A 19458-nucleotide genomic window follows, 5' to 3' on the forward strand; every position below is an offset into this window, starting at 1 on the left:
AAGCAGTAAAGTTCGGAAAAAAGATAACTTTCGTTATTTTCTCTTATGGTGCCTGTTTTGGTTTTCATGACGGATCAGTTGATTGTTACTGTTTATAAATCATTCTTTAAGAGTATTAACGCTATCATGGACGAAAATTGAAAACCGCTGGCAAAATGTCAGTTCTTAAATAAATGTAGATAATTAAATTTTACACGTAATAGCAACTGGATAAAATAATATGAGTTACACGAAGTTTTAATTGAGGTAGAAATCACAATAGACAATTTTTATAACACTGAGCTTAGCGAAAATACGGGAAACTCAAACAGTGTTTACGAAGGTTATCATGGTAACAATTTATAATCTGTTAGAATAGAGTTAGAAATTAAACGTTTGGAAGCTGGTTGAGGGTCATTTATGTGGTAGATTTGGAACGCATGAAGGTAGTACCCACGTGCAGTTGACTGAATTTTGCAAAAGTGATGTGGCTTTGAAAACATTATGAGAGCAGAGAATGGAAACCACAGTATCTGGTGAGGAACTTACTTGTATTATCTAGAAGGACGTTAGCAGGATACATGATACTAGAGACACAAACGAATTGAAGTATGACGCAATTAAATCACCTATTTTAGAGACTGAGATGCTTTCATAGCAGTTTTAATTTTCTGACTAAAATTATTTTAGCTTTGCAAACATGAATTTAGAGGTTAATAATTATTTGTTTTGTTATCTGAATAGATAAATATAAATTATATATATTTTTGAAATATTTTTATCACATATTTTGCGCATTAATAGTAATTTACAAAAGAAAGCATAAAGCATGGAACACGTGAAATAATATTTTTTTGGTGCGAAGTTTTTTTCTTAATGTAAAGATACACAATGGACATTTGTACTGTGTTTACTGCACTGAGTCGTATTCCGGATTTTAGTGGTGTAAATACGTAAACTCACGGCTCACCCATCGAAGAACCAAGTGTATTGAAACATTCTATCGTAAAATCTTAGAACAACTTCGTTAATTTAAGGAAGTTGAATCTATTACAATTTAAAATTCAAAGCTGTAAAGATTCACGATTGCTAAAACGTTTATACAAAACAACCAAGAAATAAAAGTTATTTTAACACACGTATTTTCTGTTGCATGCATGATTATTTATTTCAAACACAAAATGTACAGTAATAAATTCAATGTAGTACTCTTTAATTTGAAACTGAAAACAATAATATTTTTGTCATCATTCTATGGATGACACACATATGATAATTTTTATTTGCAATGTTGGATACTTCATCTAAAAATAGGCATGGTAGACGGTCCTTTTAAATGGCTAAAAGAAAACGATAATATATTGAACTTTAGAAATTTAAGAATGCTACTACAATACAAACTTTTAATGACTGAACGTTATTTTTGGTCAAGAAGCATTCTACGTCACTAAATAACAGATGGAAACAAATTTCCAAAATTATAATGTTTGCACAATGATGATGAGATAACGAATGAATTTAAATAGTGAACGACATTGAGTTTTGAGATTAAAGGCAAAGAATTAGTAACTATTTATACAACAAACTAATTAGAAAACGTTTCTGGTATTAAGAAAAGTTCCTAGTATATCAATAACAACAAAAAGGAAAAACACCAGCCTAGCCTGTAATAACTGTGACCTCCAATAATTGACTTACCTGCTAAAGTACAGTCACAGTTGTCAGGTAAGTCGCACATCATCTTAACAGGGTTAAACTTGAGACCAGATGGGCAAGTCTTTCTACAGGCTGTACCCTCAGTTGTACATTCGTAGAAGGTTCCGCAGTCATGAGAATCAGCCACTCGGCATGCGCAAGATGGACATTTAATCTCGGGGTTAACGACACAAGTTGGGTCAGGATCTGGAACTTCAGATTAATCATTTGTCTAAGTATTGAGGTTGTTATCCTGACTTTTGTAGTACACTACTGATTTAACTTACTGGTACAATTTTAACTAATAAAACAAATATTAGACTTTTAATTTTTTGTTTATTTTATCTGCAAATCATGTAATGTGGTTTTATTAAAGCATTACGATATAACTAAGAGAAATCTAAAGATTTGAAATTTGTTACTGAGCTTTACCTGGGACAGCTCTATAACTGAAAACGTTGCTTGGCCAATCACAGACTTTGATAAGAGGGTTAAAGTGGAGAGATGCAGGACAGTCCTTCAAATAAGCGATACCATTAGAACAGTGGTAGAACTTGGTAGAGTCATCTTTCTTAGGAAACAGACCGTCTAAAGTGGTGCAGACTGAATCTCTAATCCATTTCCTTCGATTTAAAGAGAAACAAGATAAATACTATTGAGGAACTGTTTCAGGAAATATCAGTTACAGATTAATCTATAAAATAAGTTTATTACTTCATTTAAATTAAATCGTATTTAAAGTTAAATGAAGAAACAAACTGAATAAAATGTGACAACAAAAGATCATTCTATTACAAAGCACAAATTGAAAACTTGTTTGTACAATATTAACTACATAATTACCACAACCGTTGTCACCAGGTACACAGATCTGTCTGGATTTGTCAAACGTCTGGCCTGATGGACATTTCTTGATGTAGGCAATGCCACTGATACATTCCACATATTTATTACAGTTCCCGGGGAAGATAAACCTGCCGTTAGGCTTTTCACAGATGGATGGATCTCCAATGTCTGGACAATCAACATGCTCCAGGTGATCACATACCTTAGTGTTCTTGTTGAAAAAGAGACCAGTTGGACAGAACTTCTTCTCTCTGATTCCATTGTTACACTTAAAGTATGCTCGACAATCGAATGGATCTTCGGAGACACACATTAAACATGGACACCAAGGATCTATTGGTTTTAATGTGGTGGTTGGTTGGCAGGCTGAGGAACAGAAATTGTGGTATAAACAAGATTTAAATAAATATAGACATGCGATAATTAGGAAGAACATTGTTCTCATATGGTGTCATCAAATATGATAAAAAAAAGAAAACAATATTCCAAAATAAAATTTTGTTTATGCTTTATAATATGTGTTAATGAACAAAATAGGATTTCTTCATGTAATGATCATCGTAAAGATGAACAGAAGTAATTATGATTTATATTGAAAGGCTGCTTTTAAACATTTCTCTTTATTTGAAAAATAATATATTTTATGCGTGTCAACAATAGTAATTTTCTAGAAGAATCTATTTTGTGAGAATAACTTTGAGAGTATTATTAATATTTTTGTTTTACATTTCATCAAAAGCTGTTTTGCCACTTTATGTTATCCTAATCTGTAGTTGTGATCAGGACGACTAAAAAAATGTTCAAAGTATTAAATGTTTTGAACCGTAGATACCGTACAACATTTCTTTCCAGGCACTCATAGTCCTACTTACTTGGAACTGAAGGATCACACTTAGCAAGGCAAGGCATGTTACACATCTGTCTTTCTTCATCCCAATGTAGACCAGAAAGGCAGTCTTTCAAGTAGGCAATTCCATGTGAACAATGCCAAAAACTACCACAGTCAAATTTATTCTTAAACATTCCGTCATTACTTGGACACACAAAATGATTGCAGTCAACGTTCTCTGGATGATCACAGATTTTTGTATTTTTATTGAAAAGCAGACCAGGACTACAGTATACAAGTTCCCTATTTCCATCCTTACAGCGGTAATAAGCTGAACAATCACTGGGGTGTGGTGTTACACAACTAGTGCATCCACAGGAATCTGGAGATGTTTGAACACTAGTGGACTCAGTGGGACAAGCTGAAAAAATATGACGACATAGTTTTGTTTAATATATATTTAGATAACGTATTATTACAACATGGAAGTTAATGATGTTTTTCGATACGTCAATCAAATTTACATAGTAATATGCAATCCAATTTGGATAGTAAGATGCCAAAATATAGTTATTATACAATTCGACTTGTTTCTGTTAAACACGTGGACATTTCACGCAGGGATATACAATGACTTGTTTCTGTTAAACACGTGGACATTTCACGCAGGGATATACAATGACTTGTTTCTGTTAAACACGTGGACATTTCACGCAGGGATATACAATGACTTGTTTCTGTTAAACACGTGGACATTTTACACAAAAAAGATTTTTGAAAACTTTTGATAAAAATGATATTAAAATATTTGTTTTATTTTGCACATTTAGAAACAACACGATATTTAAGTAAAGGTTTATTCGATAATAAAGTATTTTTATTAACAAAAAATTATGAAAAAATACAAAAATATTCGTTGTTCTATTTTGTATATGTAGATACAATACAACATTTAGGAAAAGGTTACTTCTGTTTTGTTTTACAATAATTGTTTGTTCAATAATAAAGTCTTTTTATTAACAAAAAAGAAACTATTTTGTAAATATACAAGTGGTAAGTCGTTAAGTTCATAGGACGTTCGAAAGTAAGATTACTAATAAATAAGCAAAAGCTATTCCTTTGAAAACAAAACATAATTATAGGGCTTCCAGGAAAATTATACTCACGTGGAATAGCAGGATCACACTTGGCAACACATGGCCAATCGCATCTCTTTGTCTTTTCATTCCAATGTAATTTGGGATTACAGTCCTTCAGGTAAGGAAATCCGTTAAAGCATTGCCAAAAACTGCCACAGTCCTCATCGTTTTTGAACATTCCTTCAGGACTAGGGCAAATGAACTTTTCACACTGGACATTTTTAGGATAATCACATGCCTTGGTTTGTTTGTTAAAGTAAAGACCAGACCGGCAATACTGTAACTCTCGGTGACCATTACTACATCGATAATAAGCCGAGCAGTCATTCTCGTGAGGTGTCATACATCCTTCACAACCACATTCAGGCTTAGCGACGGTTGTTGTGGTCGTTGTTGTTGTTGGCTCTGTTGGACAGGCTGCAAACGTGAAAACACTACACGTTTTTATATATAAATGTGCTTTCGTTTCATCAAGAACTGTTCACAACTGTGTACTTTATGCTCCTTAGGTAAAATAAAACAAACCTATTAAAATACTAAGCAGATGGGCTCTAGTCCTAAAGATTTGTGACAATGTATTAAACATACGTATAAAACAAAGCTTAATCAATATGCTACTGATGCATATCTTTGAATACGTTTGTTTAATCTTATTATATCGTTATACTGACAAGAGACTTAAGTTACTAATATAAAACCTACTTGGAACAGAAGGATCGCACTTGGCGATACAAGGCCATTCACATCTTTGTCTCTCTACACTCCAGTGTAGGTTGGCTGGACAATCCTTAAGATATGGAATATAGTTGGAACAATGCCAGAACATTTCACAATTGTTTTTGTTCTTAAACATCCCGTTTCTGCTCGGACACTTGAAGTTGTAACAGCTAACATTATCTTTGTAATCACATTTCTTGGTGTGTCTGTTGAAGTACAAGCCAGGAGAACACGTGTATTTAACACGTATTCCATCTATACAGCGATAGTAAGAAGCACAGTCTGTGGGATGAGGAGTGAAACAGCCATCACAGTCACAGTCACCAGGTTTTGTAGTGGGAATTGGGGTAGGCTTGATGCATCCTATTTATTTAAAAGGTCGAATTTAATATGTAACCATTATTGTTTAAACTAAACAAATAAAAAAGCAAAACTATTATTGTGATAAACCTAAGCTCTTAGAATTAGTTACAAACGTTTGCGATAAGATGATATGCATCTTGTTATGTTGAATAAAATGCCCAATACAATTCAATTGTGTGTTTCATGGTTTTCTGTTTAATTCCGAGTCAAATAAATGTATTACACGTGGTAAAAATTTTAATATATTCAAGTACCCACAACCAACAACCATTGTTACCTTAAACAACATGTGAATGTTTTTATTTATTTGTATTGTTATATATTTAAGTTACTGGTTATTATATGTATTTCAGATAGGAATAATTACATTTCTTTATGAAAGCATTTTAAATTTATGGCAGATGAATGTTTACGAGTTTGCTTAGTATGAACATTTTAAGGAATCAGTTCTTTACCTGGTACTGATGGATCACAGCGAGCAACACAAGGCCACTCACAACGTTGCATAGCTTGACTCCAGTGGAGATTGCCAGGACACTTTTTCAAGTAACCATAACCATTAGAACAATGCCAGAAAGAACCACATTCTTCTTTATTCTCAAACATTCCATTGGGCTGTGGACATATATATTTTGTCTCTTCCCCACAGTCCCCATCCTTGGCGTAAACACAGTTTTCTTGAGTTGCATCAAAAACAAGGCCAATGGAGCATTGTCCATGGAAAGACTTACCAAACTCGCAACGATAGAACTTTGTGCAATCATTTTTGTCAGGAATAAGGCAGCATTCACAGATAGTGCAGTCTGGCCAGGGTTGTGGGTCTGGTGGAATTGGTTTGGATGGTTCTCCTACAAAAGACAAATATAACTTTTACTTCTCATGTAAAACACCATAAATTACATTTATTTATAAAAAATATAGCGTCAATTGAACATAGTCAGATATTTCGCAAAAGTGGAGTCAAATTCCTGTAAAATGGTTAATGTGTGTGGATATACGAAAACGGTGTTCATTATTGCATTGCGCCTCAAATTATTTTTAAAAATGGATATCCAAAGAAACACGTAACAGTTTTTAATAATAAATAATAACAATAATTTTTATAATAAGAAGAAATAAAAACTTACCACAGCCAGCTTTTTCAGGCCAATCACAAACCTTAAATGTTGGGTTAAAGTACAGACCTCGTGGACAGAACTTGATATGAGGAACACCGTGATCACATTGGATAAACTTTGTACAGTTTTTATGTGGAAAGTGACCACTTGGTTCTGGACACACTCCTGGTTTTTCACATTCAACGTTTTCTTCTTTGTCACAGTTCTCAGTCTTTGGATTGAAGAAAAGTCCAGAAGAGCAACGTTCTCTAAACGATTTACCATTTTCACAGCGGGTGAAAGCTGCACAATCTAGCTTGTCCGGAATGAGACAAGATTCACATACGTCACATGTTCCGTCCTTTGGGGGTTCCGGTGTAGTACAAGGCTCTGAAGATGGAAGAGAAATATACTTGTAGTGAAGTAAAATAGGCAATATATATTATGATCTTATGACTTCTTTATGGTTATCATTCTTGTCATGTGTTGTGTGATTTATATGGTAGATTTTTTTTTATGTGGAAGAATCTGAATATAATGAATGGTCCATGAAATGTGTACTTATGTTAATCGACTAAGATATGTGAAATAATAAATGTACTCATTTCATAATATTAATTTATGATACAAAACTTACAAATAGTAGCTTTTCTACTAATACTGAACACAAATGTATTCAATTTTCGAAAAGTGAACAATTCGTACCATTGCAACAAGCAGTCTCTGCCCAATCACAAATCCTCAAAGCTTTATTAAAATGCAATCCAGATGGGCAGCTCTTAACGTAAGGTTTCCAGTTGGCACAATGAATGAATCTGGTGCAGTCGTTAGGGTGTGGGAAAAGACCAGATTTAGAACCACACTTAGAGTCAGGATCTGGTTTATCGTCACAGTCTACGTTTTCTGCTAAGTCACAGTTACTAATTTGAGGGTTGAAAAGAAGTCCATCTGTACATCTACCATGATATTTCTGATAGTTTTCACACCTTATATAAGCTGCGCAGTCTCCGGGCACCGGCTTCACGCAGTTGTCACAGTCACATTCGCCCTCTGGTGGTGGTTCTTTGTCACATGGGTTTCCTGCACATAAAACATTTGATCTTATGAAGCTCTCTCTTTAGTTTCTGATTAGAATAGTCTTAAACTAATTGAACGTTTATATAAATAATTTGTGAACGTATATAATATGTTCTCTAATAACACAAAATGTAATAAGCTGTAGAGTAGTATGAATTTTGTAATTTTTTAAAGAGATTCTTCGTTTTCAATATACCAGTAACATATAAATAAGATTGTTTATCTGGATTTGTCTATAATTATCTAAAATGTGGCCTAATTACATTTTATTTGATACCTTTATTGTGCTATTAATATATACTATTAATATAAATACAACACTTACCACAGCCAGCGTTCCATGGCCAATCACAGACTCTGAGGGTGGGGTTAAAGTGAAGAATGCTTGGGCAATTTTTGACGTGAGGGATACCATGGGAGCAGTGAATAAACAGGTTACATTTATCAGGATAAGGGAAAAGACCTGACGGTTTTTTGCAATGAATACCAGGAGGATGAGTTGGTTTATCATCACAGTCTTTGTCGCAAGGTGGATCGCAGTCCACGTTTCTGGCATAGTCACAGTTTTCGATTCTCGGGTTAAAGCGAAGACCATCTGCACAGGTTTGTTTAATGGCATTACCGTTAATACACAGGATGAACTTGGTGCAATCTTTAGGATCAGGAATGGCACAACAATCACAAGGACATTCATTGTTGGGTAAGTAAGGCTTAAGTCCAGTTACTGTTTCTACCAGAAAAATAAACATTATTTTGAAATTAATAATATAATTAACAATTAATTTTATCATTGAGAGAGAGGTGAGTTTTACATTCTTAATATATTGCTAAGCTTTAATGTGCAAAAGTATCAATTCTTATTTTAGCAGATAGAAAACTTGGTAAATGCTAGATACATCTCATTTACTACTGGTTTTCAGTGTTATAAATACATATGTTATTTTGGCGCAAGCCAAACCTTTTAAAAATATCTTTACAAAGTTACAAACTTTGTTGCTTTTTACTGTTTATGCTTAAAATATTTTGAGGTCCGTTAATCTATTTCAAGGAAGACTTATGATTAAGATTTATTATAAAAATAATGTTAGATTTGTTAGATTTTTATTTTAAAAAACGCGGGGAATGAAGTTTCGGGTTTTAACATTGTACTTTTGTAAACTTAAGGCTTTGGTGGATCATATAAAACATTGTAGCAGAAAGAAATTTAGAAAAATGTTATCGAAACAATAAATATTATTAACTCGGAAACAAGTATAAAAGACAACTATACTAAACGCAATTCAGGTCAACAGATATTTTAAAAATATTGCTAAAAACAATATATCTGTATGTGTGTGAGAGAGAGAAATTGTAGAGTGTACAACGTATTCGATTAAAATATATATCATAGTTTTACTACGAAGTTATTCTAAGGGTTTTTACTATTTTATATGATGGTTTAGTACAGAATTTTTTTATAATCTCAATCATGAAGTATTTTGAAATTCGCCTGGAAATTCTTAACATAAATACATGGGTCACTTACTGTTACACGAGTCAGGCCAAGTGCAGCACATGGTGACAGGATCAAACCTGAGACCTTCTGGACATTTTTCTCTCCTGGATATGCCGTTAATACAAACAAGGTAATAGATAGAAGTACCAGAAATTGGAAACTTTCCATTGGGCTGTGGACACTTAGGGTCAAGCTCACATTGGACATTGCTTTGAAAATCACAGTTTGATATTTTAGGGTTAAAATAAAGCCCGTCTGAGCATCGTCTTCTATAAAGAATCCCTTTCTCACAGTACGTGTAAGATGCACAATCTTTCTCATCGGGGAATAAACAACATTCACAGTCACAGCTTTTGTCGGGTTGTGTGGGCTCGGGAGTCGGATCTGGACAGGGCTTATTCTTTTCTGCATTAAATAGAAAACATAATTTAACAAATGAGTTTTAAATAATTCAAATATATTAAATATAGAACGTGTTCTCTTAAATTTATTTGATCATTTTAAATTGTGTTTAGAGAAATAACATACGTAACTGTAATTTCATCGTAGATAAGAACTGCTAAATGACACTTGACCAACTAAGCAATAGCTGTAATACAAGTCCTAACTGTAAAATAATTAGTATTTTGTAAATTATAGCTTGTAAATTAAACGTGAATTTTTGATGTTTCACAAATTATTATTTCATTAAGAAATTTTCTTTAATCAAATATTTGCGAGGAAATCAGGAATGCATACGTTCAATAGAGCCAGATGGTTTACAGTATAAAATAATATTTCACAGAGGTAAGAAACTTGATATTAAGACTATAAGATATATTAACTTGTTGATTTCCTGTGATATTATAATAAAATACACTTTTTAATGCTTTGAGTTATAAAGGAAGTTTATGTTTATAAAATATTGAGCAACTTACCACAACAAGCGTTATCAGGTAGATCACAAACCTTAAGCCGTTCATTAAAGTGAAGGTTATCAGGGCACCATTTGTGGTATGGGATACCGAGAGAACAATGGTAGAACCTTCTACAGTTGTCTGGGTCTTTGAAGAGGCCGTAAGGTTCAGGACAATCAAAACAGCCGATTACGGGTGGCTGAACTGTTGTGGTGGTGGTGGTGACATCTAATGGACAAAGAATCACTTACTTGCTATATAAAAATTGTATATTGTTCTTATTTTGTCAACGTTTGCAGAATTCATGTATAATCCAAGGAAGAACAAATTTTATTGTATGCGATGTATGCAAAAAGAAATTATTTTAATACAATTCATTGTTTAGAATAGGAATAAAATCCGTTGATCGTGGATAGAACAATTACAAATAATGTTTTCATTTTTCTACCACAGTTTTACGTCGACCTCCGTTTGAAAAAAAAATTGAAAGTATTATGCAAAAAACAATTATCAGCTTTATTATTCAGCTTTACGCCCTTTCATTAAACGCATCACTTGGGTTTAAACATTTAATTAAAACAATTAATATGAACTGGCTGTTTTTAATAAGCTGTTATATAACTTCAACAATAGTATTTGTAACAGTTTCATTCTGATCATAAGCTGTTAACACCGAAATAAATCATTCCATTTAATGTGCTTAATTTTTCTTTTGTTTTGCTGAGAAAGTTGTTAGGTTTTAGTAATGAATGGAAGAGTGTTTTATTCATTACTGTATTATTAATGTTTACACTTCACTGATAGGTATCTGATTATTATATAGCCGTTGATAATGGGAACCTCTTATTTTAAACTAGCATAATATATTCTTACGTAAATCATTTAACTGTATTGAATATTTAACTTACTACAAAAAACGTTTCTCTTTACATCACAGGAACCTATTTTGAAGTTAAAATACAGGTTTTCCCCACAATACTCTTTATAAGGAACTCCCTTGGCACAGCGGTAAAATATACTGCAGTCGGTCTTGCTTGGATAAAGACAATGACAGTTTTTGTCTGGACAGTCTATTTCATCCGTGGGTTTTCCAAGCTGGTAATCTGATGTCTCCAACAACCGTTGAGAACCTGGGTATACAACAATTAACAATAACGTGGCAGTATGAATAATGTCATATGACAGTACTGTGTTAGATCATAAACTATTAACAGTCAGTGATTGTATGAAAAATAACTTGTTTTGTTGTTCTTTATATGTACTCATATTTAGCGATACTTGAATAAAAATTACAAATTTAATACTTTACTTTCATGTTATTTAGCAAAAACCGTTACCTAATACATCTATTTTTAATGTTTGGTATTTTTCACCTTCGCATTGAATTATATTATTTTTCATTTTAATTATGGATATAAATCGACAACTTCTTTCTTGGAGGTATCCGAGAGGTTAATTTGTTGAAAACGTAAAAATGAAAATAAAAGAAACATGCTCAGTAAAAAGCTTCAAGACAGATTTATTTATTGTATTAACACAAAAGTGAGAGCGTTTTATATGGTTTTAACACATTAAGACAAGTTCCCAACTGAATAACACATTGATAAAAAGCATTCTCTACCGCATTAGCCCTGCATGGCCAGGAGGTTAAGGCATTTAACTCGTAATTCGAGAGTCGCGTGTTTGAATCTGCGTCACACCAAACATGTTCGCCCTTTCAGCTGTTGGTGCGTTATAAAGTTACGGTCAATCCCACTATTCGTTGGTATAAGAGTAGCCCAAGAGTTGGCGGTTGGTGGTGATAACTAGAGGACAGCATTTCCTCTAGTCTTCCACTGCTAAATTAGAGATGGCTAACACAGATAGCCCTCGTGTAGCTTTGCGCGAAATTTAAAACAAACCAAACCGATATACCGCATTAACACACCCAGAGAGATTTTCCTGCAATATTAAGACATAAAGAGAGTATTCTCTACAGTATTTAAACACTAGCATCGATATTTCAGTAATCATATCTACAGGAATAAATGGAGCAAGAAAAATTGTTTTTTTTTACAATCATTTAATATCAATTTAATACATACATATAGAAATTTTATTTGTTTGTTAAAATAAGATTCATATTGTTAGAATGAAGTAATTTGTAAGAGAAACTTCATCGTCTTTATATTATTGTGTTTAACGTAAAAAAAAAGATATGCCCTCCAGTGGCACAGTCAGCGAACTAACAGTCTAGAGTCTAGGTTTCGATACCCGTGGTGAGCAGAGCACAGATAGCCCATTGCGTAAATTTTTGCTTAATTTCAAACAACAACAGAAAAGATACGCTAGTTTTTTGAAGTTAAACACAGAGCTACACAATGGGCTATCTGTGTCCTGCCCAATAAGAGTATCGAAGCCCAGTTTTTAGAATTGTAAATCCGTAGACATGCCGCTATGCTACTAGAGGGTAAAAAGATATGTTCTTTAAGCAAATTCAAGCTGTTATATAATATAATAACTAATTTCTGTTTTTATACCTTGTTCACATACGGCAAATGCCGGCCAATCACACATCCTTGTCATGCGACTGAAATGAAGAGCGGAAGGACACACTTTTAGTTTGGCATTTCCATTTTTACAGTCATAATAAAGATGGCATTCCGGTGTTGCATAGTAACCGTCCTCCCTTGGGCAGACAAAGTCTTTTACGTCATTGATTAGAAAGCCAGCAAGGGTACCTACAGGTTAAAACGACAATTAATACCGTCTTGGTTATATTAATCTAAAAAACGAGAATAACAAATTAAACCATTATATTTTTATATTATTATTAGTCTTTCTTGACATGTTTCAACTTCAGTATATGAAGACAGAAATTTACACAATTTCTAAGTCCTCAAGATACACAAAATATGAGAGGATGAACCATCGCAAGGAAAGAAAGACACTATAGTTTAGATCTAATACATTGTAAATTTGTTTTACGTTGTTTATAAATAAATATAAAAGCATGGTCTCTTATCATCACTCTGAGAACAATAATTCAAAGTAATAACCAAGTTTCAATCCAAAGGTGTTTATGACAGATTAACAAAAGGAATTATTGTAGTTAGTATCTTCGATATTCCATTCCCAGCTTAGTCGTATGTTGGTTCATTGAGGAGAGGATACTTTTTAAGGTGTTTACAAATGGAAATATGCAAAACCTCTGGAGAAATGATAAATGATATTAAGAAATCTCGATTTGTTTTCCAAAGATATACATACCTTAAACATATAATATCCTAGCACATTTTGAAGAAATAAACAGACAACTTACCAGCAAAGTGGCAACCTAGTAGCGCTGCCCAAAGCAGCGTCAAGTTCTTCATGTCTGAAGTTTTTCTTTGAAAATAGTAGGCGCCAAACAACTCTTGTGTGTTAATTACTGAAGAACACAACGTGAAAGTTATTCTTATATAGCAATCTGAAGAAAGTTTTTAGGTCAAACCCTTTATCTATTTCTAATTAGTAATGCGAATGACGTGCAACACAGTAATTGACATTTACCCATAAGAGCCGATTCGGTAATCTGTCTTATCAAGAGGGTGATGGAGTTGCTGATTAGGTGAATATTAGTTTCCAAATGTACTATTACGTCAGTCAATCACTTGCTTCTGTAGATTCGCAGAAACACTGTTTGTTCTGTTTTCAGTAGTTTAGCATACAAATCATTCAACATTTCAATAAGCAAATAATTGTGAAATATATGTAATCAATGTTGGCCTTAAGCAGAACGGAAACAGAAGATAGCGCCACATAACAGAAAGAACAAATAATATGTATGCTTATGCAATTCTTAAATATCATATCACTAAAATCTGTCATATTTTATTTAAATGTAAATGTTAACAGTTCAACAGGCCACATAATCAAATTCAATGTTCAAATGGTTGCACAATACTTATTAATTACTATAACTGATACTATATTAGTCGCCTGCTGGTAAAGCAGTTAGTTTACAGATTTACAACACTAAAATCAGGGGTTTCGTTACCCTCGGTGGATTCAGCAAATAAACCCTAACACTACACTATGTTAATGTAAATCAGTGAGGGAATACTGCCCATAATAATTTCTTATTTTATAAGATAGTGATTTGTCATTTTAGTAAGTGTTGATATAGAATTCTTAAAGAGTTTAAGAAGACTTAAGAATTTAAGTGTTGAAGTTCCAAAATCACATCGATATGATTTCTAATAAAAATAAATAAATGAAAGTTTAGTATCGAAAGTAATCAAAACCTTTTCAAAATCTTAATTCTTGAATAAATTATAAGAATAGAATAAAATAATCATAGTCCAGAAATTTTAGTAAATTGGTCGTGCAGAAGAATCCCATATTGCATGATTTAAACAAACGAAACATCTTAACTAGGAGAATCCCATACAAGCAAAAGTATTTTATAATACATAAAATGTATATGCTCTAATAACATATTTGAGTATTTTCAATGTAAAATCATACTTGCTGGCAAATTCCTGCATAATTTTTTATGGCAAAAAGTCAATGTTAGAAGAATCACGGTGAGGAAAGAATTATAATTCTACTAATGTAGACCTGCAAAACACTTGCAGTCAAATTAATATTCTTATTGCTACAATACTTCTTTAAATACAGGATTTCTAGAGTAATACAGAAGAATTCTAATAGATGATGCAATTACCTGTAAGTTCATTTTTCTTAGACCTAACATTATTAAGTGTTTATTAAGTGTGGTCTGTATACGATGAAGAGGAAAATTGACATTGTAACTTACGTACGATAGTTTAATTACGGCTTAACTTTACCGTATATAATACTACCAACAAATAAACTTATAATGTTATTCTACGAGGTAACGTCAGACTTTTTAAAACTTTGATAATATTTTAATATGTTGTTGTACAAAATGTTTATTAAACCATATTTAAGTCCACCTTTTGATTACACCCTAAAAATGAAGTGCATGTGCATTTAAAGAGTAAGCCGCGCGCGCATTTTCAGGATAGACAAAAGGTCAATATTATTACAATATATAAAACATACATTACGGAAACAACTCGTACATGAAATAAGTGAATGTAAGAAGCCCAGTATATGATAGTATTTTGAGCATATAAAGTATGTTTGCTGTTAGATAAGAGTGTGTGTGTGTGTGTTTTCTTATAGCGAAGCCACATAGAGCTATCGGCTGTGTCCACCGAGGGGAATCGAACCGCTGATTTTAGCGTTATAAATCTGAAGACTTACCACTGTCCTTACGGGGAACTAGATAAAAGTACTGAATATCAAAATGTATCTAAGGATATACATTTATATATCTTACAAGAGGTATTTCAAAAACAATCTTTTAGAAACTTGGCAATCATAATTTCTTGTGTACATGAAGGTAGATCTCACAAAGCTCTAGAGACTATCCTATACATAAGTATCAGAATGCTTGAGAAACCGGTGATATAAAAGAAGATGATAAAAAATCAAGTTCCATGAGCAGCCACATATTATAAGTAGAGTTTTACAGTGTTTGTTTGTTTGTTTTTGAGTTTCTCGCAAAGCTTATGTGTTTGTGTGTTTTCTTATAGCAAAGCCACATTGGGCTATCTGCTGAGCCCACCGAGGGAAATCGAACTCATGATTTTAGCGTTACAAATCCGTAGACTTACCGCTGTACTAGCGGGGGCCCTCGCAAAGCTACACGAGGGTTATCTGCGCTAGCCGTCCCTAATTTAGCAGTGTAAGACTAGAGGAAAGGCAACTAGTTATCACCACCCACCGCCAACTCTTTGGTTATTCTTTTACCAACGAATAGTGGGATTGACTCTCACGTTATAAGATCGAGCATATGACGGGATTCAAACTCGCGATCCTCAGATTACGAGTCGAGCTCCTTAACTATCTGGCCATTCCGAACCTATTTTAAAGTGACTGCTACAAATGCATAGTTAACAATATTTGCTAAGTAACTTTTTTTGTATGAATTAATGATTTTACAGGAAGTACAAATTGTTAAAACCGTACATATCCTGTAAAACTCAAAAAAAATTATCAGTTAACAGGCAAAAGCTATTTATTATTGTAAAATACGTGAACCATAGCGCAACTTATACTAGTAGTTCTGAAGGAGTATAGGAAGACGACATATTTCAGCTCAGACCCTGAAAAAATTGTTTCAAAAGTGTGTCTAGTAGGCATTTGGAAAAATGAACAAGAAGTCCATAATAATAACAACAGGGCATGTCTCTGTGTGTTATCACCATAACTCCAAGAGGAAAGAACATAGAAACCTGAAATTTTGCACCCATACTAAGTAGACTATGAAGGCGTTCACCTTGGTATTATGACTTATCCACATACGTGGATATTAAGGCAAGCGAAAGAAAAAAGAAATACAATTATTTTTGTATTATAAATAGAAATCACAGAATTCAGTGCATACGTGCGCATCGTTTTATGAGGTAAGCTAGTGAAAAACACATAGAAAGTAGGTGTGAACACTATTATAAATATTTGATATATGATTGCAGTTCTGTGAATTACTATCGAGTTAAAAATAATCAGTGCCCGGCATGGCCTAGCGCGTTAAGGCGTGCGCTTCGTAATCTAAGGGTCGCGGGTTCGCGCCCGAGTCGCGCCAAACATACTCACCCTCCCAGCCGTGGGAGCGTTATAATGTTTCGGTCAATCCCACTATTCGTTGGTAAAAGAGTAGCCCAAGAGTTGGCGGTGGGTGGTGATGACTAGCTGCCTTCCCTCTAGTCTTACACTGCTAAATTAGGGACGGCTAGCACAGATAGCCCTCGAGTAGCTTTGTGCGAAATTCCAAAAACAAACAAATAATAATCAAAAACATGAATAGAAACGTTCTTAGTGTACCAACAATATCTTCTTATTTACCAAGTCAATAAATATTATTTCTCTCAACAATATCAAAATATACTTTATTAGTAACTAAACAATTATATTCTTCAAGTTACAGATTTCACAATGGGTAAGATTAGTTTTTAGAACAGGCACAACGTTTTGATTATTGGTGCGATCTTTGTCAAGTACACAGTACGCGGATTAGTATTTGCATGAATGAACAACTACTATCAAACTTAAATACATTGTTGGATTGTGAATGTTGATTTAAATATTAAAATGAAAATGTTCTTCACTGTAAAACTTGTATACTTGATAATGATCGAACCAGGGATCTCAAAGTCATACTTGTTGTGAAAACTAGTCTCACTTGGTGTAAAAACCGTAAATTGTAACAAAAAATAGCAAAACCTACTTTTTACGTAACAGTGACAGTTTTTTTACTAAAACAGATATTATACTCTTTGTCATGGATTTCGTATTACGTATTTATTTTATTATCGATGTTTGTTTGGGTTAAACATATGTTTAGAAATCCATATAACTTGTACTGTTGAATATGTATTGCGAATTTCCTGCCTATTCATTAAAATTATAAAAGATTCTCGACTGTAAGAATCGACGTTATATATTTTATGAAAGAAAATTGTGTGTATTAATCTTGTTGGTAAATATTATAAATTTGATACATGTTAACGTTCAATTAACTTCTAAATCCAACTTACAAGTTAATTCAGTTTTAATTTATTTGAAATCGTAATACGTAACATAATAAATTGAGGGATGGTGTTCGAGATCTAAATCAGAGACAAAATTTGATTTAGATTAAAGCTAAAATCTTAATTCAATTTATATCAGAGCCAACAAGATTTTATCATGTTTGATTATCAAGATCCTCTTGAATCTCCCTCCCAAGAACAAGTAGAAAGATGTAACAAAACGGAATTGCTCGAAATTGCCAAGATTTTAGAATTGGAAATTAAGAAATCGATGAAAAAATGATCTAAAAAGTGTATTATTGAAATACCATTCGATGATGATTTTTTTTCTGATGAAGCATTAAAAGAATACTCAACTGTCTCCACTAGCCAATCAGTATCGACTGATAAAGATTAATTATAAATCCAGCTAAAACTCAAACAAGTCGAGCTTGAACAAAGCCCTATTTCTATGGAGAGAAAGTAAATGTCTCGAAGCTAAACAAGTTCGTAAAGTGAAAGTAAACGTCTCGGTGCTGAACAAGATCGTATCGAAACCTACAAAGAGCAAGTCCATATTGAAACCGAGAAAGTGTAAATACGTACCGAGGCCGGGAAAGAAATGTGAATTGGGATCAACTCCGATTGATTAAAGCAAAATTATAACTTCAAACTCAATTGGTATATTAAAGTACCACCATTCAATGAAAACAAAGTTGATAAATATTTACAACATTTTAGTTTCCCAAATCATGGAATGGCTCACCGAAAAATGGTCATTTTTATTACAGAGTGTTTTAACTGATAAAGTACAAAAAGCTTATGCTGATCTCTTTATAGAAGATTGTATGGATCATGATAATGTTAAAGTAACTATTCTCAAAACATATGACTTAATATCAAAGGTTTATCGCCGAAAGTTTCGAGGTTATCACAAACGGGCTAATCAAACTTATATAGAGTTCGCCCACAAAAAGAAGTCTATTTTAAACAAGGGTTCAATCATATGAAAATAGTCAACAGTTTCGACACAAACTAAGACTGTTATATCTATTTAAATAATTTAAACGTTACACAAATGACGATTTCAAAGCTTATTTGAAAGTTGAAACACTATAGGAAGCAGCTGCTACTTTTGATGATTGCACTTTAGCATGTAAAGCTACCTTTCATAAAAATAAACTCCTATCATTTCAGCAAAAACCTGTATCTGTTCAAACAACTAAAATTAAATATTATTCTAAAAATCCATCTTCTCTAGTTTGAAATTTTCTGATAATCAGGATGAACTTAATCAAAATCATCAAGGCCTGTCTGTCATATTTGTAAAAGAAAAACCTGGTTTTGTTGTTGCTAGAAAGTGAACTTCCTTCAGATTTGAGTTTTTTTTATTGTAAGTTTGTTACTCTTAGTGTATTGAGAGTGGTTTGTTAATGTTCCTTTTCCTCTTTCTTGTGGTTGGGGTAAAACTTAATCTGCCAATTAAGGGTGTATCATTTAAATTGAAAATGATTTGGCTGGAGTAAAAAATTGTTGCCAAACGCAAAATGGTTGGTGAACCGATCACTGTTTCATCTAAGGATGATGTTTTGTTGAGGGAAATCCAGATATGTTTTACTTGTTTGCTGTGACTCGAACTCAAGCTAAGAAGTTAAGACTATCAGACGTGCCAGCTTCAGAGGATTAGACTGTAGTTTATCAAACCATTGTTCTCAAAGCATATATTTCTGAAATATTGAAAGCTGAACATGAGCCTCATGAAA

The 19458-nt window shown here is 33.1% G+C and overlaps 1 protein-coding gene across 1 annotated transcript; it reads right to left on the reverse strand.

The window, feature by feature from the left end:
* Positions 1-1127: 1127 nt before the first annotated feature.
* On the reverse strand, positions 1128-13586 carry LOC143226306 (uncharacterized). Its single transcript, XM_076457101.1, has 16 exons — positions 13435-13586; positions 12653-12853; positions 11042-11263; positions 10155-10361; positions 9268-9642; positions 8068-8472; positions 7371-7745; positions 6696-7055; positions 6024-6416; positions 5191-5568; positions 4516-4905; positions 3393-3770; positions 2517-2886; positions 2107-2297; positions 1678-1887; positions 1128-1319 (listed from the first exon to the last, which is right to left on the reverse strand). Exons 1-16 carry the CDS (start codon positions 13484-13486, stop codon positions 1312-1314), a joined length of 4515 nt encoding a protein of 1504 aa, XP_076313216.1. The 5' UTR covers positions 13487-13586; the 3' UTR covers positions 1128-1311.
* Positions 13587-19458: the final 5872 nt, after the last annotated feature.

This window comes from Tachypleus tridentatus, chromosome 1 (assembly GCF_004210375.1).
Source record: "Tachypleus tridentatus isolate NWPU-2018 chromosome 1, ASM421037v1, whole genome shotgun sequence".
NCBI classification, from domain to species: Eukaryota; Metazoa; Arthropoda; class Merostomata; order Xiphosura; family Limulidae; genus Tachypleus; species Tachypleus tridentatus.

What these genes read in the sequence shown, in the direction of transcription:
- LOC143226306 (XM_076457101.1), bottom strand. Translation starts at nt 13,486, where the DNA reads ATGAAGAACTTGACGCTGCTTTGGGCAGCGCTACTAGGTTGCCACTTT. An exon ending in ACCTGATAACGCTTGTTGTG is followed by an intron (nt 9,643 to 10,154) that starts GTAAGTTGCTCA and finishes TATTTAATGCAG; the next exon opens with AAAAGAATAAGCCCTGTCCA. An exon ending in GTGTGATCCTGCTATTCCAC is followed by an intron (nt 3,771 to 4,515) that starts GTGAGTATAATT and finishes ATATTTTTTCAG; the next exon opens with CTTGTCCCACTGAGTCCACT.